General features: G+C 35.9%; 8 protein-coding genes across 8 annotated transcripts; 3 read left to right on the plus strand and 5 right to left on the minus strand.

Annotated features, from left to right (window-relative positions):
- Window positions 1–4,667: 4,667 nt before the first annotated feature.
- PHYBLDRAFT_169902 (hypothetical protein) lies at window positions 4,668–5,316 on the minus strand (the record flags this gene model as incomplete). The annotated part of the gene is made up of 5 exons (XM_018436201.1): window positions 4,668–4,746; window positions 4,885–4,963; window positions 5,028–5,084; window positions 5,169–5,232; window positions 5,293–5,316. The coding sequence occupies 5 exons, from the start codon at window positions 5,314–5,316 to the stop codon at window positions 4,668–4,670; spliced, it is 303 nt and encodes a 100-aa protein (XP_018290032.1).
- Window positions 5,317–5,984: 668 nt separating this feature from the next.
- Window positions 5,985–7,113, plus strand: PHYBLDRAFT_146973 (hypothetical protein; the record flags this gene model as incomplete). Its single annotated transcript, XM_018431772.1, has 5 exons — window positions 5,985–6,263; window positions 6,322–6,627; window positions 6,699–6,823; window positions 6,869–6,884; window positions 6,952–7,113. 5 exons carry the CDS (start codon window positions 5,985–5,987, stop codon window positions 7,111–7,113), a joined length of 888 nt encoding a protein of 295 aa, XP_018290033.1.
- Window positions 7,114–7,252: 139 nt separating this feature from the next.
- On the minus strand, window positions 7,253–10,416 carry PHYBLDRAFT_169904 (C2H2-type zinc finger transcription factor; the record flags this gene model as incomplete). Its single annotated transcript, XM_018436202.1, has 5 exons — window positions 7,253–8,656; window positions 9,353–9,762; window positions 9,844–10,023; window positions 10,136–10,174; window positions 10,251–10,416. 5 exons carry the CDS (start codon window positions 10,414–10,416, stop codon window positions 7,253–7,255), a joined length of 2,199 nt encoding a protein of 732 aa, XP_018290034.1.
- Window positions 10,417–10,929: 513 nt separating this feature from the next.
- PHYBLDRAFT_146975 (hypothetical protein) lies at window positions 10,930–11,561 on the minus strand (the record flags this gene model as incomplete). The annotated part of the gene is made up of 2 exons (XM_018431773.1): window positions 10,930–11,237; window positions 11,309–11,561. 2 exons carry the CDS (start codon window positions 11,559–11,561, stop codon window positions 10,930–10,932), a joined length of 561 nt encoding a protein of 186 aa, XP_018290035.1.
- Window positions 11,562–11,714: 153 nt separating this feature from the next.
- On the minus strand, window positions 11,715–12,224 carry PHYBLDRAFT_146976 (hypothetical protein; the record flags this gene model as incomplete). The annotated part of the gene is made up of 1 exon (XM_018431774.1): window positions 11,715–12,224. The coding sequence occupies one exon, from the start codon at window positions 12,222–12,224 to the stop codon at window positions 11,715–11,717; it is 510 nt and encodes a 169-aa protein (XP_018290036.1).
- A 507-nt stretch (window positions 12,225–12,731) lies between these two features.
- On the minus strand, window positions 12,732–14,773 carry PHYBLDRAFT_169906 (hypothetical protein; the record flags this gene model as incomplete). Its single annotated transcript, XM_018436203.1, has 8 exons — window positions 12,732–12,844; window positions 13,094–13,099; window positions 13,171–13,214; window positions 13,747–13,800; window positions 13,876–13,964; window positions 14,037–14,106; window positions 14,164–14,533; window positions 14,602–14,773. The coding sequence occupies 8 exons, from the start codon at window positions 14,771–14,773 to the stop codon at window positions 12,732–12,734; spliced, it is 918 nt and encodes a 305-aa protein (XP_018290037.1).
- A 1,436-nt stretch (window positions 14,774–16,209) lies between these two features.
- On the plus strand, window positions 16,210–16,986 carry PHYBLDRAFT_169907 (C2H2-type zinc finger transcription factor; the record flags this gene model as incomplete). The annotated part of the gene is made up of 3 exons (XM_018436204.1): window positions 16,210–16,441; window positions 16,502–16,753; window positions 16,829–16,986. The coding sequence occupies 3 exons, from the start codon at window positions 16,210–16,212 to the stop codon at window positions 16,984–16,986; spliced, it is 642 nt and encodes a 213-aa protein (XP_018290038.1).
- A 78-nt stretch (window positions 16,987–17,064) lies between these two features.
- Window positions 17,065–19,399, plus strand: PHYBLDRAFT_169908 (hypothetical protein; the record flags this gene model as incomplete). The annotated part of the gene is made up of 6 exons (XM_018436205.1): window positions 17,065–17,309; window positions 17,668–17,740; window positions 17,802–18,286; window positions 18,361–18,549; window positions 18,580–18,981; window positions 19,048–19,399. The coding sequence occupies 6 exons, from the start codon at window positions 17,065–17,067 to the stop codon at window positions 19,397–19,399; spliced, it is 1,746 nt and encodes a 581-aa protein (XP_018290039.1).
- Window positions 19,400–21,291: the final 1,892 nt, after the last annotated feature.

The following is a 21,291-nucleotide window of genomic DNA, read 5'->3' on the forward strand; positions in this document are numbered from 1 at the left end:
ATAAAGAAGTAATGTTAAAACTAAATAAGAATACAAAGATAAATAAAGCTAAATCTTTTTACAGTCAAAAAAACTCATATTATAATTATTTATACTGGTAACCTAAATAGTTGCTATTTTTATTTGTTTTTATGTGACTACTTTTCTAGGCAGTGGGATAACCAGGTGCTTTTGCGTCCCACTCTGCATTTTATGCGTAGTCAACACAATGTATGAAGCATCCTCTTCCATAAATCCCTTGTCCCACAACTGCAGACCTTGATCAGCTAATAGCTGATGACTACTTGAATGGTAGGTGGGAAACCATTTAATGAATGCAAATGTTGACACTCTTTTGACTCTACTGATCTTGATGGTATGAGTAAATAAATACTCTATTTGACCAGGGAATTCAGATACATTGTCATTTGTTCTCTCAAGAAACAATACCCTCGCAAAAGATCTGCACTTCTTCTTTTCACCACTGCAGTACTCTTGCCCCAGCAACGAAATCTTCTTCACCTTTTGAATCCGATTGTTCACAAATACATCCTCACCAATTGGGATTCTCCTTACCACACAGAAGGAAACACTTGTACTCCGGTAAGCCTTGACATAGAATTCAAATAACCACTGATAGTGATCATCCTTCATCATAGTCAAAGGCTGCAACTTGATTGGTAATGTGGTCGGGGACAAGGCCTCACTTCCGGTGACATTGTACCATGGATTGGTAGCAGCTTGCTGGAACATTGCTAAGCTAAATGGCAACGCAGGAGGGTGGCCATCATCTAAATTCAAGGGAGAAGAGCTGTTGGAATTTGATTTTACTTGGACAACCCCCTTAAGGAACTCTATCAGTGGTGATGAAAGATTGATAGAATACGCTCGAAGAAAGTTACCAATGAATGCTTTCTCCAGGAAGACTCTCATGAAGGTGACCTCAAGACCATTGCGACGTTTTGTCTTGATGTTCTTCAACTTGCCATTGTATCTCTCGAAGCTATACAACCAGAATGCATACACCGGACCAAAGTTAAGCATCAACTCACACAACTGCATATGCAAGTGCATATTTGGCGTGATGCTGCCCTCTCCATAAAGAGTCTCACACTCTTTTCCGAATTCTCCAAGGAGCTGGTGTGTGCTGTCAATTTCTGAATATGTGACTGAAGGACTGGTCAACTTTTGGCATGCTTTTACAAAGAGAGTCCAGTTTTTGTAGTCGTCTTCAAGCAATGCGTCTTTTAGTACCACCAACAAATAAATCAGACATCACAATTGCCACTCGTCTGCCTTCATATATGGGAAACCAGATTCAATCTTTGTTGATAAAACAGCATACCCAGGAGGAACAAGAATACCATTGGCAAGACGTTGCATACGGACAAGAACAGCAGTTGGGAGATACCTCAGGTCTTTCCAAACACTGATCATACACTTTGCTGTCCCAAGAAACAAATTGTGCATGGGATCAACAATTGTGCATTGGACGGGATCAAAGTAGTGTAGGCAATGCAACTCAGAAAAACGGGTGCCATTCTGCTTCTCCAAAACAGCTCTCTCTGCATCAGATTCTGCGCAGAACCACATCTCAGCTTTTGTTGCATTTTCCTCTTTTGTTTGGGAGACCTAGTTCTCATGATCAAATCCAGAATAATTGATCTTACTTGTTCCAGCAACAACAGTGAAATGACGCTTGCATATGTGACAGGCGTTTGTACTTGCAAATCCTGTAAATCCAGCAGTCTTTCTTGCAGCAGGTATGTTGCAAGCAACACACATAAGAGCAGCACGGATACTAGTATCATTGGGGAACTCTGGAGTTTTCATAGTTATGCCACTGTATAACTCTACCAGCCCGTCTACCAGAGGTTTGAAGAAGTTGTTCATCTGGTCGATCTTTGCTTCCTTTGGACCAGGCATGACATCAACAAGGATAATGTTTTCTGGCTTCATTCTTTCTTCCCTAGGCAGGTTGTTTATTGACAGGTACAAGGTCCCACTTGCATGTGTACAACCCTCGAACAGTTGAAACCAATCCACATTCAATGCCAACATCAAAGAATGGTTGTGATTCACAAAAGGCTCGTCATCTTCATCAAGGAGCTCAGACCACATTGCACCATCATAGACGTCCAACAAGGTACTGTTTACGGTTTCCCTTGATCTCCATTGAACGATTTGATGCTCAAACCCAGGTTTGGTGAAATGCTGTGCCAATGCATTCTTGAGCAAGTTGTATGGGAAAACTATGAGAGGGACAGGGCGATCAGCTTCGGTGTCAGAGAAAAGAGAATTTCTGCAGTATGTTAGTGGTGTGGTTATGTATTTTTTGAATGTGCAATTTGGTTGGTGATTTCCCGGTAGGTAAATTGCAAAGCACTTGTTGCAGACGGTGTATTTGATGATGCTTTTTGTCATGAAATTGAAGCCGGTCATAGTCTTTAATGCATCAATGGTGAGTGGGAGATCGGTATCCTTATCAAAGGCAACAAGAAGATGGTGGAAGAATTTCAACATAGCAGTTCCACCTGCTTGAACCAAGTAAAACGCCTGAAAGATAACGCCAAATAGAGCCATGAATTGGCTTGTTTGAGACATTTCATGAATTTTCAAAGAAGCAACTACAAAGGCAAGTATTTCTGTTAATTATTTGTAACACAATTTATATATATTTCTTTTTTAAATGTATGCATACCGGAAGCAACTATGTCTTCAAAATCTTCAACACCAGCAACCTCAACTTCACTCTCATCTTCAGACTCATCGCTTGAATCAGAATTGTCATTGTCAGAAGCCAATGATGTTGTCTCAACATCAGACTCTTCGAATTGAAAAATCTCGTCTTCTCTCAAAAAAGGTACACTCTGTATGGTAGTTTTGGCTGATACAATAGAATAATTGTTTTCATCTATAGTAAAACCAGACTATTAGCTATCTAAATTATGATTTATTAAAAAGAAATTTTATACTCACAATCAATTGATGTTTCAGATACATCTACCATCTCAACATCTGTCTCTTCTTTGACAACTTCTGTATTAACTGATAATTAACAAAAAAAAATATTAGATTACAATTTATCCAGTAATGCATGTACTACTCAAATGTCATTTACCTCGATTTTTTGGGCCAATGTCTAATAACTTATCAGCATTATTATGATGCTTAAAGGTCTGTGCATTTTGCAAAATTCCGCCAATTGCATTTTTGGTACATGATAAACATGTACACATAACAGTGTAGGTTTTAGTTGTAGAATTCATAACAGTAAGAATAATATTAATAATAATAAAATAATAAAGAGGTGTATACTATATTTTATTTTCATCTTTTATATGTCTCTTATTTTTGTCATTAATAATGAGTTGATATATCTTGTTCACTATGTTGTTTACTACATTGAGCTTACCGTCCCTATTAGTAAGAATTACAAATAGATTTTGATACAGCAATCTTTTCTTAAAAAAAGTGTGCCTGATTATTAATGGGGCTTCAATTTAATAATCACTGATATCATGACGTAGTTTTTCTCTTTCGCGTTTTTTTAACATGACATCAATTCTCGCTCATTTTGGTAAGTGGCCTTTTTGGATTTTCTTTTTCTTATATTTTTTATGACATCAATTCTTGCTCTTTTTTTCAATTTTTTTTGATATACTTTCTTATTAAAAATAAGTCATATATCATACATTATTATATTCTAATAAAAATTGGTATTTTTTGCGATGCAATAAAAATATTATTGAGTCTAAATTAGGTGCATCTGTAACAACAAGTTTTTCCTTCCAGAAAAATAATTAAATACTACATTTAACATTTAATATTTTATTTTTATTTTTTATTTTTCTGCCAAGTCAATTGAAACATATATTCTTTAAGACAATTGTGCGATTTATTACCTAATTAATAAATATTTGTGTTTGTATCTGTGTTTATTTAATATAATCAGAAAAAATTGCGAATTCACATCTCAAGAAAAAAATATATTGAAAAATGATGGTGTTTGAAATATTTTTCCAAATTTTGCCAAAATTCAAAAAATAAAATTTGACCAAATCCACCCTCCTTTTGCAGTGTGTGGCTGATGTGCACTGGGAGTTCCCTCAGAGGCGGACGCAAACGATGGGGCTTGGGAGCCAATGAGGAAGAACCAACAGGAGGGAAGACACTGGAAAAATGACCTGACATACGTATGTGTAAAGGCGTAGTTACTCAGGTGTCAAGACGAGGTTTAACATTGAGTCCAGATACATATCACCATGTAACAAGTTCGTCTTAGCACCATGTGCCATGACCAGCTATACACATGTGTGGGGTCAAATAAAAATGACGGGGATATAGTTCTTTAGCACTTTTGGTGTGTTGATCTGACTTGGGATATTGAAAAGAGTTTTTTGAAACCAAGGTTTTATTTTTATATGTTTTATATGGAGCTTTAAAGGTGGATAATATATTTATTTTCGATCTTGACACAGTAGTATAGTTCAACATTACACCTCTTCGTTATCTTTTATATCCAATTAAATTCAATACTTGAGCAATTCTTTGGATTCTGAACCATAGTATAGTTCAATCGTTTTTATTTTAATTTCAGAAATTGTTTTATTGGTAAAAGTTTATAATAGTATTTATTTGGAAAGAACAGAATGTTTCTAGAACTATAACAATCTTATAGTATTGATTTATTGGATATCCGTTATTGCTTCTACTGGTCTGCTTGATACTGTTTGAATAGAATAATTATCTACAGAAAAGAAATACCTGAAAATATAAAAAGAAAGCAGACTGTTTGTTGAAATACAACAGTCTTTAAGAAGCATAGAAAAATTATTAGCTGTGTGCTGGGTACTACATTTAATGTAGTATGCTTTTACATTTTGTGTACACTTTTATACTTACATTGTAAATATTGGAAAAGAGCGAGCAAAAAATAGATGTTGATATTGATAATCCATGGCGTTCCTTATGATATCTTTCACTATAAAAACAACGAAAAACATTAATTTTTGTGAATCGAATAAAATAATAAATAATTTACATACCAGTAGCAAGAATATATATTAACAGAGATAGATTGTCTTTGTAAACACTTGATAGAACTCTAGTGAAAAATAATAATATTTTATGTTAACACATTATAATATTAATATAACTAAAATAAAAAATAAAGTAGTGATCCTTACCATGTAATGTCATTTCCAGCTGTATAATGTAAGGGAAATCAAAGACGGGATCAACAGTGTTCATCTATAATAAGACTTCATTTTAGTAAGATACATGTCAAAATAATATATATATATATACTACCTTGATGTTTTTAACCAAATTCATTTGTAGCAGTTATTCTTGATGATCAAGTCTGTAATAAAAAAAACAAGTCAGAAGGATTTTTATAGATGTCAATTTCGCAAAATATAATATTGACCTTTGTTAATCTGGACAGCGATTGTGAAATGAATGCATTTAAATGAGAGCAAACGAGTATCTATTATGATAATAAAAGAATGTATTAATTTTTATTGTTTATAAAAAAGTATTTAATAAAGAAGTATGTTACCAAAAAAAAAAAGCCACTAATATAATAATGACAAACGTTGGAAAAGAGGAAAGGAGCAGAAAAGAAGAAAGAAAAAGACGTAAATTTTTTTTCCGCGTTTGAAACAAAATACCGAAAAGCTTATCCAATAAATGATAGCAAAAAAAACTGAAAAGAGGTGATCAATTGAGGCCAAAAAATGTATCAAGGCCGATTTGCATCTCAGTGTTTCAAGAAGTTGTCTTTGAAGTGTTCCTGAAGCATCACTACCGCCTATAAATACTTAATATTTCTACTTGCAATTCAATGTCACTCACTCTTGATTATATCATCTCAACAAATCTACGTTGCGAATTTATTGTAATTTACATAACAAAATAAATGGATTGTCTCTTACAAAAGAGAATAAAAAAGAAAAAGAACTAATATTAACAATTGAAAATATTATAATGTATTATAGATAATGCCTACCCCCAACTGCAGACTCACTCCTTCTCTTGCTAGCACTGATGTCCAGTTGCTACAAGCTTTGAATGCGATGAAAGAAGAGATGAAGGCCATGAAGGATAAAATCACATTGATGGATACAAGAATCGGTGTAGTGATCACCGGTAACGCAACCGCCATTAATGGCATTGATGCCTTGTCTGCCCTCCCAGCATCTGCGCATGTGTCCACTAATGTTGCATCCACTTCTGCTGCCCTTCCCATCACCGAATCAAGTGATACTAACGCTGTATTTGTAAGTATAAAGATACAAAAGACACTTGCCAATCTTGTTGCTAATTAAAATATAATAGGGATACATTCATGGTTATATGTGGAACCCAAAGCTAAAATCAAGAGACCAGGCAGAAATCCAAGCAAACGCCATAAAACCAAAGTGGGCAGTTGATGTTCGTTTTGATCGCTCTCCAAATAGAGAGTTAGTCAAACAACTCTTGTATTACTTGGAAAAGAAGTTTGCTGGCACTGATATGAGGACACGCGACCTTCGTAAGTGTATATATACAAACTTCTGTAGTAGACGTCGCCAGCAAAGGGAACTTCCGGAAACAAGACGAGCCTTGAATACTAATTCAAGAAGATCTGGCCGTGAAACTGATGTAAACTATATTTTCAATTTATGCTAAATAATAACAATTAGAATATTAATTGTATTGTCTTTTTCCTTTAGAACTACACTCGCCGTCGCCTTGCTTATGATGCTTACAAGGCTGACATTGATCTCAAGATGGGTCGAAACTGCTCTGGACTGATCCAAAAGTCGGTCATGTCTGAAGGCGAATCAGACGATGATATGTCCCCCTCTCAGCCAAGAAATTAGATTCGTGTTGCTCGCCCAAGTTGGAGAAGTGATGAGGTAAAACCTAACAGTTTTCTTTTTTGAATGATGCCAGGCTGAATGTTAATATATGTTTATTACTTAGCTTAACAAATTCATTACGGAGGTTGACTCGTTTGTTGTTAAGCAATTGGGTGCAAATTCCCGCCAACTGCTTAAGAGAGTTTATGGTAGAACAGTGGAATCAACAGTCCCAATTGATTTAGATCCTGCTCTACCTCAATGGGCTCTTAAATATGGGTCATAAATAAAACTCATTTTTCGTCGTTTTTTTTTCTTTTACTCTCAAAATTTCTTAACACATATGTATTGTTCGCAACATATATAATAAGACTACATTAGCTTATGTATTGAAATTTTTTATTAAAAAAGAAATGTATTAAATATTAATTGTATTGTTTGTGTGGTAAAGTGTTGACAAGTATTTTCTTATTATTTGTGCTGGTTTTATAATCACATGTTGCAACAACTGATGATATTCGATGTACTGGCAAGATGCATTCAAAATCACACGCAATAAAATCTGCACTGCAGATGTCAACACTTTCCAACTCTCTTGAACGGTCATGCTCAATCTGGAACCACTTAACAAACGCAAACACGTGTTTATCTTGATAAACGACACGTGTTTGGAGCTCTGTGTTGTCTGCTGGTGGAGTGAAAGAGTGCAAGAACAGATACTGAATTTGGCCAGTGTATGCCAACCAATTATTGCCTTGACTTCCAAGGAACAGAGATTGAACAAATGAGCCGCGACCAGAAGCATATTTGCAGCCTTTGTAAACCTGACCAAGCAAATTGATTGATTTCAACTTTATGATTTGGTTGTCGACAAAGGAGAATGGAGAGGAGGGATGCTGGTAACCTTCAAGATTTGGCATGCAGTATGCGACTTTATAGTAATCAAGCAAATGAGGATAGTCGACATCACTCATTGCTGATGGGGGTTCGATATGGAGAGGAAATGCGGATGGAGGAAGAGGTTCATTGCCAAGGACTGGAAGAGAAGGGTTTGAGTATGCTTGGATAAAGGCTGATAGTCTGAACGGGCGCTGGGGAAAAGTTATTGTATTTTTTGAAGTGGAGGGTTGAGCTGTGGCAGTAAGCTTGGCGAGAAGAGGAAGAAACGGTACTTGGCTTGGGCATGTGAGAGCAGCATGAACGAAATCACCTTTGAATGTATCTTGGACGAAACTATTCATGTATGTAACCTCAAAGGAATCTTTTCTGTTCGTATTCACGTTCTTTAGCAGACCATTATATCGCTCAAACCCGAAGAGCCAATATCCATATACTGGTCCAAAATCACGGATGGTCTCGCGAAGATGGAGATGTAAATGCATGTTACAGGTGAGAATAGTTGGAGTGTAAATACGCTGGCACTCAGTACAGAATTCTTGAAGAAATTTATGGCCGTCATCAATGTCAGAGAACGTGATGCTTGGCTTTACTAATTGGCGGCAGGCATCAACAAAACTGATCCAATTTCTGAACATTTCAATTGGCAGGACGGCCTTCAACAAGATAGGCGAATACACTAGCACCCAGGACTTCCATTCATCAGCTTTCATGTATGGAAAGCCCTTTCCGATCTTTGATTTCAACACCACGTAATCCATTGGCACCACCATTGTCTCTGCCATTGTTTGCATCGTAGCTAGCTTTCTATCATCTATCAGTCCTTCTTTTATCCACTGCTCCATCATTCTCTTTGGTGTCCCCAGGAATAAATTATGCATGGGATCGATGATCGTTCCACATACTAGATCAAAGTATCCAAGGCGATGCAGCTGCGACCATCGAACACCATTTTCGATTTCCAACTGATGCCTTTCTGAGGGCGTACTGGCACTCTTCCACTCCTCAGCATGCAACCTGTTTTCCAGACCGCTACGGATTTTCCATGTCGAATAGTCGAACCCACTGAAGTCGACCTGATTGGTGCTTGGTAACCTGGTAAACTGCCTCACACATCTGGGGCATGCACAAGTACTGTTGTGGGCGGTGAATCCACTGGTCTTCCTGGCGGCGGGGATGTCACAGGCAACCATATGTAACGCGGCACGTACATTAACACCGGCTGGGCACTCAAAGGTCGGGATGGTTATCCCTGTAAACAACTGCAGCAATTCATCGACTATTGGCTTTAAATAGTGGTTGATCTCTTCGGTCTTTGGCTCCTTAGGACCAGGCATCAAACCAACAAGGATGACATTTTCAGGCTTAAATCTTTCCTCACGAGGCAAGTTATTTATCGCAAGGTAGATAGCTCCAGTTGAATATGTAACGCCATCAAATGGCTGGAACCAGTCGATGTTCATTGTTAGCATCAATGAACGAGGTTCATCCACAAACGATACGCCACTTTGGTCCTTTAGCTCCTTCCACATAGCACCATCATAGACGTCGCATAGTGTATCTACGACCTTAAGCTCTTTGTTCCATTGTCTGATTTTTTGCTCGAACCCAGGACGAAGAAAGAAAACTTGTAATGATCTCTGGATAGAGTTGTAGACGTATGATCGCTTGGCTACCATGGCACCAGAAGATGAAACCTTCATCAATTCACAATTGCATGCTGATTGAGAACCATGCTTTTTGAAGTCGCAATGAGTAGGGAGAGGCACATCTTGTTCGTAAACCTTGTGGCAGTCTTCACATACAACAGACTTCTTGATACCATTGGCGTAATTGGAAAAACCAGTCATTCTTTGCAGGCCAATAAGACTTGTTGGTAATTGGAAATCTTCGCCGTAGATCTTGAGTAACTGATTGATAAATTCAATCAATACGGCGGCACCTTTGTTAACAACATAACGTGAGATAAAAAGAACGGCAAAGGTAGCAATGAACCGATGGACAGGGTTTTCAGGCATGTTAGGAGCATCAAATGGGTCTATTTAAAATTAACAAAAATAAATTAGAACAAATTTTCTTTAGGTCTGTTTTTAAGAAAACAAAATCATTTATGACTGACCTTCATTAACAAACTCTTCAACGTCTGTCTCAACACCTTCTTCTTCACCACTGCCAGAGTCAGAGTTTATGTCTCTTTCAATGTCAGAGTCATTGCCATTGACCTCGCTGATCTCATCGTCTACCGAGACATTGTCAGCCATCGTGGCGGCATTTGAATCAGGTGAGTCGGCCTGATTGTCTATTTTTTCGATGGATTCAGATTGACAGGTTGGGATATATACAAATATAGATTAGTTTAGCTTATTGTCTCTACTGGTTTTCAAATATTTTTTTTTCTTTTCTTTTCTTACATTGGGTATCAACATCCATCATTTGTTCTTCTTGCACAGCTGTGTTTCATTAAAATTAAAAAAATAAAGAAGTTATTACTCAGTAATCAAAAAATAAACCCTGAATATAACATACTATTTGCCAATCTTTCAGCCATATCCAGTCTCTCGATTCTCTCAAGCTCATCTTTTCTAATATGGCACTCAGCGGTTCTGCTTGTCACCAATGAGTATCTCTGTGAATTTCTGCTACATTGAGCACAACGGCAGACAACATTACGGCGGTGAGGGATAGAAGGCATTTTATGTGTTTTGTTTGATGTGATTTATTGAAAATAAAAAGAGGAACAAGCGTAAAATATACTTTATTTGCACCGACTTTATAGTAAAAAAAAAGCACTATATTTTATAGTTGTTTAATTAAATTCTTCTAACAAGTTCTTTTCTATATTATTAAATATAGAAAGAGACATGACAATTATGATATTATCAATTCATAGTCTTTATTCAAATGTTTTCAAGAATGCCTGTTGTGTGTAAAAGACATATATTTTTCTACTATGAGTTTATAAATAGATTATTGCGAGAGTAAATCCAGAAAATAGTAGGAATAAAAAAAAGGGGTGGTAGAATGAGAATTATGATAGGTCTCTGTATGTGAATTTAGCCTTCAGTACCAGACTGATATTCTAAAATTCTGTTAGCCAATGAAACCAACTAAAACTACATCTTTGACCTGAACTTCAAAAAACACACTGAGTTGAAAAAAATCACTATTTCTACACATGTGTTTACCAACCTGGCCACATTGTTAATCAGGGCGGTTTTTCCAGTGAGAGGTCCGGAGCTGGAGTCATATAGGTATCGTTGGTAGGGAAAGTGTTGAGCTGACCCTGTGCATATAAGTGCTGTTGAAGCAGTGGAAGCGTGTTTAAGAGAGAGTGTAATGGTACTGTTTTGTCAACAGCCTTTCCTTTGTTATGAGTATATGGACCCTTAGAAGACAACGGGTCAACCACCCTAGCACATTCAGCAGCATACACCGGAGCGGTCTCAACCATGTTGACAGCAGCGTCCTCAGAGACAGACACCTTAGGTTGATTATGGGTGTCAGCAAAACTTACTAACGCCCTTGGCCTTTTCCCAAATCGTTGTCTTTGTTCAAACGTTTGGGACAATTGGGTTTGATATGACCCTCTTCCTCACACCAGAAACAACAATAAGTTTGAGGACCAGAAGAGCCAGCCAAACCAGCCACAGGACCAGAGCCACCAAAACCAGACCCATGAGGACCAGAACCAGAGAACTCATCAGAACCACCAGAACCACCAGGACCACCAGAACCACCAGAACCAGAACCAGAACCACCAAAGCCAGACAAATCAAATCCAGAAGAGCCGGAAGTTTGAGGGAGGGGATGACGAGTGTCAACCAAATGGATCTTCATAGATTTGAATTCTTAAATGAGTTTGGAGAGAGCATCTTCCATGAAGGAGTTCTTGGACACCAAACCTTGCCCGGAGAAGTGACCAAACTCGGGGACAGAGTGCAAACCAGAACGACAGTACTTCTCTTCGACCGCCTCTACCTTGGCGGCTCATCAAACCAACTTGTCCCAGGAGCGAGGAAGACCAGACTTCTCTATCTCATAAGCAATCTCTGGACGGAGAGCCTTCAACAAAATCCGGATTTTTTGGGCCTTATTGGACAAAGTGACCAGGCCAAAGAGTTCCTGCAGGTGGAGGGCTACCTTACCGACGGTTTGTCCTGAGCCTTGTCTGGTTTCTTCAATTTCCGTCCACCTGACGTCTTTCATCTGCTGGGAGACGAACTGCTTCTTGAACTCCTTGGAGAAGACTTCCCACATTGTGACTTTGGCCTCACAGATGGCCCACCACTTGGCAGCCATGCCACAGAAGTGGGTGGCCGCCACCAGAATTGCTTCTTCGTCAGTCATACCGATACCTTTTTTCAGTTGATCCATATGTAGCAACCAGGAGAAAGACTTGCCATTTGGGCCACCGACAAAGATTTCCGGAGCTGAGAGGTACTTGGAGATGTTGGATGATTTACATTCTCCTATGGGAGCAGGAGAAGAAGAAGGGGGCATATTGCATAGCACAATTTGAGTAAGATAAGTTTAAAAAATTGAAAAAGAATCCCTCGGTACGACCTCCAATTTGACATGTGATGCGTTTGCTTGTTGTGGATTGTAACAGTATCACTTGGCAAATAAATGTAATGTGAATTACGAAATACAAAAAGAAGAATACTGTTATATTTTTAGAAAAGAAAGAAAAACAAAGTGCAGACGAGAAGTACGGTGAGACTTTGTTTATTGATGAAAAGAGTAATGATGTTCTATTCACTACGGCGGAGAAAATGATAACATGTTACCACTTTGGTAACATAACTGCCATTTTTTACTTAATAAAAAATGGCAGTTATGACTCTGTATAAGACCAAAACAGGCACTGTTACCATTTTTTACATAGTAAAAAATGGCAGTTATTTATTATGTAAAAAGCCAAAACAAGCACTGTTACCATTTTTTTCATAATAAAAAATGGCAGTTATTTATTATGTAAAAAGCCAAAACAGGCACTGTTACCATTTTTCAAAAAAAAATCAAGCGTCCTTCCTTTCCTCTATTACATTCTTTCTTTTGTTCTATTGCTTTCAATTCTAGCACAACCTCTTGTTTTTCCTTTGCAGCTTTAACAGAATGGTCTGTTTTTTATTATACAATATTGAATCGGGTTTAATTGAATTGAATCTTTATTTCAATACATGTTTTATTAAATGAAAATGATAATAATAATAGTAATAATGAAAAAACAATTCCATCGGCCACTTGCAATAAAAAATGGTTCTGTTTAGCTACTGCAAAACATATGCAGTAAAACACTACTATTCAAATTGTATTTCATATACTTCGGGTATTCTAATATATCTTAGATAGCACTTATTATTTTTTACCGATTTCTACAAATATACTAATATTAGAGAAAAAACTTAAAATAAATAAATAGATATAATATTATTATAATGCTTACCTTTATATAATATGCTTACTTGTTCAGTAAAATAAGCATTTACTCTAAGAATATATATATATATTAAAGAATGTATTAATATTTAAGATCTATATATAAGAAAAGCAATAAAACATAAGCACTATAGAAAGTCGTTATCGTAGAAGAAGAAAAACTTGAGCAAAGATTCAAGTCATGTAACATGAAGCTAATTCGAATCTGATTCATACAACCGGAATGAGCATCTTGTTAGAAAGCTTAACGTGTTTATTCTACTCAATATACTTACATATAATAGAACGACTCCCAAGTATAATATATCAGTACAAAAATATTACCATTAATTTTTTTCCCAAAAAAAAGGCTATATACTATTTCCTTTTATATTTGAATGTAGCGGAATTGTAGATGCTGTACATTAGCTTCAAATTCTTGTAATCACAACATTAGCAATCATATGAAAGAGGTCGATAAATTTTTTATATGAAAGAAAAAAGGAATAAAAAACATAAAAAGAAAAATGACGAGATAAGAAAAAAAATGCACTAAAGACAGACTAAAAAAATCAAACTCGGCCAATCACAGCAGCCAAACTACGATCTTCGGCTTCTCTTGCGAGCAGGCTCAACACTTGCTGTGGGTGGAGGAGACCTACATAAAAGAGTAAGAAGTTTATATTAGTTTTGTATTAACAGCGCATGAGAAAAAGCAACAATGGTAACTTACAGCACATCTGCCATTATGGGCGACTCAACATCACCAGTTTCTGACATATCAGGAGAAGAAAGTGAAGAATCACTTATGTCTTGCTGTGTCTATAGCATAATAAAAGGAAACGATGTTAATTAAAGTTTACAATATATAGATTTGTTAATTGATAAACTTACTTTGTTCTTCTCTGCCATTCTTCTCTTGTGCGTCTGGTTGTCGCTCTTGAAGCTTTCCCGAAGAAGGCTTCTTGCACATCACATTCTTTTACATTGGTGGATGTGCAATCCACCATTCTTCGCCAACCTCTCCAAATGCATCATGTAGTATTCCCTGTTTTTCTCTGGGATATTCTTCCATTCTTTTGAGGCCGCAGGATAGTCTTTGTCAATGATATCATGCTTTACCGTACAGCCTAATGTTTTGAGATGCAGTCCTTTTACTGTCAAATCATGGTCTGAAAGAGGGACTAATGGGGGCAAAGGCTGCCCTTGTGGAACTTCTTTGCAGCGCGCCTTCCAGTCCTGCTCGTGAAGAATCTGAAGCAACAGATTGTATTTTTGTGCTTCGTTTTTTCCTTTGAACTTGCCGCCAGTATTGATTACTTGCTTACCGAGCTGATCAGGATACTCTGTGAGCTGGGCTCTTTTCACAGACTTGGCAATGCACTCAAGAGCTACAAAAAATGTATGACAATATTAATAAAGTAAATAAACATCTAAGCACAGAATATATATGACTTACAACTTTGCTCAATAATGCTTTGTTGCATTGTAGTTAGATCTTCCGCACTGACTGCTGGCGAAAATTGATTGCTGAATTGCCTTTGAAGCTCATGCAATGCTTGCTTGATTTCAGCAAGATCAACCTCAATCTTTTGAATTGAGTTGAGGAGAGTTGTGTTAATATCGGACATGTTTAAGTTTTTTTTTAGCTATAAGCAGTGAGTTGAAAAGAAAAGATGATAGTTTAGACAAGTAGAATAAGAGCGATTTGAGTTTGAGAAAGGCAACAATTTATTACAAGCAATTGATAGCTATTTATATGAAAAAGATACAGACAGATGTACAAACAAAACATATAGAAGAAGGGATGCTTATGCACTTGTATGCACCTGTCTGCACCTGTCTGCAGTAGCTCATGTGAACATGATACAGTCTTTTCGTGTCGACACAACAAAACTGTAAGAAATATAAAGATAAAATGAATTAGACTTTAAATCAATATTATATGTATAAATGTTCATACTTTGCACTGTCTACATATTAAACGTTTTAAAGTATATGATATAATAATATAACTCTATACATATTGCAGATATAGCATGAAATTTGATTAAAGTTCTCGATGACAAAACCCTGTACCAGTTAAAATTATAACTTTAAATATACTCTACAGTAGCTATATAACATCTGAACATCATATAGTTAATTAGCCCCTTTTTATCAACATTAAAGTAAATGTTATGCTACTCAAGTTCATATCATACTTATTATCATTATCGACTAAAACTTTTGATTGATGCTGTCATCAAAGGTAAAAATAATTTTAACTGTCATTACTATTATTTACCAAGGGGCATTTTTGACTGAAACCGTACATTTTTGAAAAAGGTGTGCTTTAACTCACATCAGCACTTTCAATTAACACCCCTTTCAATCAGTAGTGCTTATCTTGATGATGTCAGTAAAAGAGTATCAGACTATAGCCCTCATTATCTATATCTATTTCTTTAAGTTTTATACATAAACAAGAAAATAATGCTATTAGCTAAATATATATTCACTATCTCAAAAATATTATTAGTACAACACAGATAATATAAATATGTCTTTTCTACCAATGTGTTTAGACAGTACTACTTTTTTTTAACTGTTAATTATTAGAAGGCTGTTTTTCTTTGCCTTTGGTATTAGAGAGTAATTGATAATTTATTTAAAAAAAAACATAAATTATTTGGTCATTAATTATTCTAAATATACATATACCTCTTTATAAAGCCCAAAGAATATCTAATCGCTCACAAGTAAAGAGTACATGTCTGTTTCACCGGTGCTCTTTTAATGGTACCCCCTTGTCAACCAAGAAGTATTTTAACTTACATCATAATTATTAATGAAGAAGAATCTTTCCAACCACGGGAATTATTTACTGACAGGTGTTTCACCTAGCATTGACATTACTGTAATCATTGCTATATCATCATTATGAGAGAGAGAAAGAAAAAGAGCCGCAAGCATTTTGGTTAAAAAATAAAGAGTATATAAAGATGTCTTTTACATTTAATAAATAGCACCAAAATCCTCTTCGCAGCTTTATTTTATATATTACATACGTACCAACCCAACCAATATGTCTTCTTCCAACGCCAGCCAGCAGAGAGATAGAATATCTACACAGCAATACCAATGTGATCAATGTGTCTTGTTTTTTGATAACTACCAGAAGCTGCAAAACCACAAGAGAATTCACAGAGGAGATTCAGCAACAATGACTGAAATTGACCAGTCTATTCTGGATGATGTTGACATGTACCATGACGAAAATGATACTAGTAATGAAGATGAATCTGTTAGCAATTCAGGTAATGAAAAGAGCTGTAATTGTATTATTTATTTTTCAATTACTAAATAATGTATTACAGAATATACTATGGAGTCTATGGAGCTTGATAATACTATTTTATATAAGTGTGCATGTAATTTTGAGGACAGTGAGGGTGAAGCTCACATTTACGACAGCAGCCAAATCAGTACAAATACTTTTACCAAGGCCGAGTTGATGAGTATTCATCTGTCTCAATTGATGCTACAGCATAGAATTGCTAGAGCAGCATATAGAGACATTGTTCAATTTATAAACACTGTCATCCGAGACCATGACGATATAATGATGGGTAAAATATTATATTTTCTGTTACCTTGTACTTTAATTCCAGATCACTAACATGTAGTGATATCGTTTTTTTTAGAACCTGGGGCTAAGATCAGTCATGGCAAAACTGTTGATGCTTTGCTCAAGTCAAAGTCAAGTGTCAAGGGCCATGAGTATGATGTCTGCTCTAGTGGTTGTCAATTGTATGGCATTAATGACGACCAGGAATCTTGTGTTGACTGCGGCAAACCGTGATACAAGACTGATCCCAATCAAAGTCAGACACCAGCCGCCAGTATAAAACTTATGTCAGTTGGGGATATGCTTTCTCAAATGTTGGCAGATCCAGCCACAAGAGAACTCCTCTGTTACAGAGCAAACCGGGAATCTGTAGCTGGTCAGCTAACCGACATTTTTGATGGTGACAATTACAAGCAGTTGGTGCAGCAGGGCCTGTTCTCCAATCCCGATGATATTGCTATTGGGCTTTATACCGATGGGTTTGTCAATCAAAAGAAAGGCAAAAACTCATATCCCATCATCCATTGCATAATATTCAACCTAGACCCATCCATCAGGTAATTAATTAATTTATTACTATTTATTATTATTATTACATTTTTTTTAAAAAAAAATTACTAATAAAATACTTATATATACCAACAAATACCTTTTGCAACTGGCAATCTTGCCTGGCCCCAAGAAGCCAACTCATTTGGACTCCTTTCTAATACCCATCATCAATGAATTGCGAGATCTTGAGGCACATGGCTTGGTTGTCAAGCACAATGGAGTGGAGCTTTGCAGATCCAAGGTCTATCTTCTGCTTGCTTCTGGCGATATTCCAGCTGTAGCTGATATGGCCCACATTGGTTCCCATACAAGTTTATTTGGTTGCCGTTTTTGTGAGACCAAAGGCAAATGCCCTACTAACAGACGGCATGGCATGTACTTTGATGACATTTCCGCCCGGTTAAGACCTTTGGAAGACTTCAAAGTAGGCAGCCCTGTAAGTATACAAATGTTCAGTTAGCCATCTTTTTTTCATACTAAATAACTGCTTGTAATAGTCGAAGAACATATACCAGCCGAGCATATATACCCAACTCTCAACCTTCTCTGGATCATCATTTTTTGCATTAGATGAACTTCATTTAATTGCAAGAGGGATTGGAAAGCTTGTGTATGACCTGATTACCGTCACCCTCACAAAGGAAACCAAATTTTATTATACCCATCCAGACAATACCCTCAATACCACCGAATACCCTTTTCATATACCAAGAGCAGACCTTGTAACAATCGGAAACTGTATCACCAGCTCACGAAAATATATACCCACCTCATTTCAAGGCAGTTTCGACAACGTATTTGCCAAGATCGATGGTACTCGCGCAGTGGACTGGCTTGACTTTCTCTTATACCTTGTCCCCACTTTGGTCATGCCTTATTTACCAAATAGGGCTGTTAAAACAGCTCTATTATCTCTCATGAAAGGTTGCGCGCTTGCCTTGCAATGGACGTTGACATCAGAATTGCTTGATGAGATGGAGTCGTAAGTTATTATACGTCTCATATATTATCATTACAAATAGCTGATTGTTACCATTTTTTAAATATTAATAATAGATACTTCAAGCACTGGCACTCGTTTTTATACCAACAAGTCCAGAATAATACCCTGTCTCGTAGTGTTTTCCGACCAGTGCAACATTACCTGGTCCATATACCCTATATCATCAAGCAGCAAGGCCCCCTGCGATGCTACTCCACTCGCTCAATGGAGAGAGTAATTGGCGTCTTCTCGAAATTGATAAAGTCCAAATCAAAGGGTGGCTGAAACGCCAGTTTTCTCGTCGAGCGATTTGCGATTCACAATTATACCAGCACGGCAATCAGCATCTGTGATGAAATCAACCTCATTCGGCCAAAGCCATATGGAAGAGAGAGCTACATGGACCTTCCTAATGATCCTAGTGGTGCGCAGTTGTGGGAGCCATTTCATCAGTTTGTTAATTTGAACAATGATTCAGTGGAAGGTGTAGGTGGCCCTAGTGTGAAGGAAGCTTTATTGAAATACTACCGGAGAACAACAGGCTTGACTGGCCACGAGTTTGGTGACTCTGTTGTTGTTGTAGCTGCACGTCTGTGGATGGACTCGACTGTATATTCCTCATGCATGTACCAAAGAAAGAAAAACGAGACCAGCCGTGGCAACCATTACGTGATGTTTACTTGCCCCTATAGAAAGTAAGTATAATATTTTTCGATATACAATCAAAAGTTGCTTACATTCTATTTATTTATTTATTTTAGCAACCGTAATGTAATTGTTCACAGCTGGCTCGTCGGTACAGTACAGTTCTACTTTCAGCATGTAGATTTCTATGGCTTCCCACACTTTCTTGCTTTCGTGGAGGTCATGAAGGAACATGATGCGGCTGGTCATGACTCATCAGTACCTATCGTCAAACAACGGTCACAAAGCACCCATACACTAGGCCACCAAACGCAACCGACTTATGCAGTTATAAGTGTAAATGACATTTGTCATCAAGTTGGTCTGGTCCAATACCCACCGAATGGAAACCAGTTTTATGTAATCGCGCTCTATTATATCTTTAACAACAACATGTGCATTACTAAAGGCAATCTTTTCATTCTGTAATCCTTTTTATTTTTATCTTATTTTTCTATATGCTCTATATCCTTATATCTTTTATATTTTTTATATCATTCTTGTATCTTATATTCTTTTTTTAATTTTCTCTATTTCTTATGTTTTTTTTAATTTCTATATGTCCCATCTTTCTTTTCTTCTTTATATACTCCAGTTTTTTTTCTATTCTCTATACACCTTATGCTTTTCTCTTCATTCCCTATATGCTCTATACGCCATTACGCGATTTAAATAAAATCAAATTGCCAATTCATCAAGATAAAAAGAATATCTAAAAAAAAAAAGAACGTAGTTTAAAAAATAAAAAAATGGCAGTTATGTTACCATTTCGTTCACACATTCCAAAAATTATTAATCTTAATAATTGTTGACATCTTTGATATTCAATAAAACATATATTTCAATACTCAAAGTAGTCATTACAACTTACAAACATTTTTTACAGTATTGAAAATATTGTACAGCAACAAAAAAAGTGTTTTCATGTTACTTTTTTAAATTGCTACGAATGACATTACCATCTTACAACAAACAGCGGAGATTTTATTGGGTTTCGACCAAAAAAATGGCAGTTATGTGCCTACTTTCGGCCCAACTGCCATTCATCCTGCCATAGTGATTGCTATTTGCTATGTGAGTTTATATAGACATTGCGTGTGTATTTAGGATAATGATATGAGTATATCATGTGATGTCTGTTTTCTTATATCATAGATAATATATTGTTAAGTTATTACCCATGCTCTTGTTTGAGTGATTAGTGATGTTGACTAAGGTGTGTGACCTTGTTATTGGTATATTCTTTATTTAATGATAGTGTGAGAAATAATGTATAATTGATACTGGTCGCTTATTCAATATGTCTTTGTCTTATTGTCTGTGCGCTCTATTTGAATCTACAATTATGTTGGATATAACAAATACAATAAGAATGGAAAAGAATAGGTAATTTGACAGGTAAGAATTGGTGACAGACGGGTAGAAAAAATAGGGAGAAGATTAAAATGGAAATTGTGGCAATGACAAAGTCTGAGAAAGACAGAAAAGGGAAAGCAGAGAAACGAAATATATCAAAATTGACAGACAACACTCCAAAGAACAAGAACACTGTATATGAATGAAGAATAATGATAATAATGGACAAAAATAAATAAGATCAAGGATAGAATGATGATTTTATTGATTGAAAAGGTTGTTCCTTTTATAAACAAAAATGTTTGGTTAAAATAATTTTTTGAGGAATAGAAAAGAAAGTCAAGTAAAAATTTTTACTACATATAACTGGTGTTGATAGTAGAAGTAGAATAAAAAATTATAGAGAGAGTAAAATAAAAGTATAGTGTTATATATGAGATAAAAATAAGATATAAAATAAAGCAAGTGCAGATGAGAGTATAGTAAGACTTTGTTTTATTAGAAGAAGTGAAAGAATCAGAAAAGAGATGCTGTTCTATTGCTATCAGTATTGTGCGTTTATATAGACATTGTATTTAGCTTGGTAATGATATGATGATATCATGTAATATCTGTTTCTCTACCATTATCTTCTATGATTTAGTTCTTATGTTTTTAGTGTTATTGACTAGAGTCTTAGTATTTGTCTTAGTATGTTCCTTACGTAATTTTCTTGTATAAGGGAAGGTATATCTTTTTGTATCATTACTAGTTGTTGGTAACTCAATGTACGTATTTATTGAGTGTCTGTACTTTTAATTTAAATCTACAATTATGTTGGATACAACATATAGTAAAAATATAATAATTGAATAAAGATAAAGTAAAAATATAGTGAGGTAGAATAGAAGTAAAGTAATAATATAATAATAATGTAGTAAAGTAAAGTAAAAAATATAATAATAGTATAATAATAGAATCTAATA

The sequence above is a fragment of the Phycomyces blakesleeanus genome (genome assembly GCF_001638985.1).
Source record: "Phycomyces blakesleeanus NRRL 1555(-) unplaced genomic scaffold PHYBLscaffold_14, whole genome shotgun sequence".
NCBI classification, from domain to species: Eukaryota; Fungi; Mucoromycota; class Mucoromycetes; order Mucorales; family Phycomycetaceae; genus Phycomyces; species Phycomyces blakesleeanus.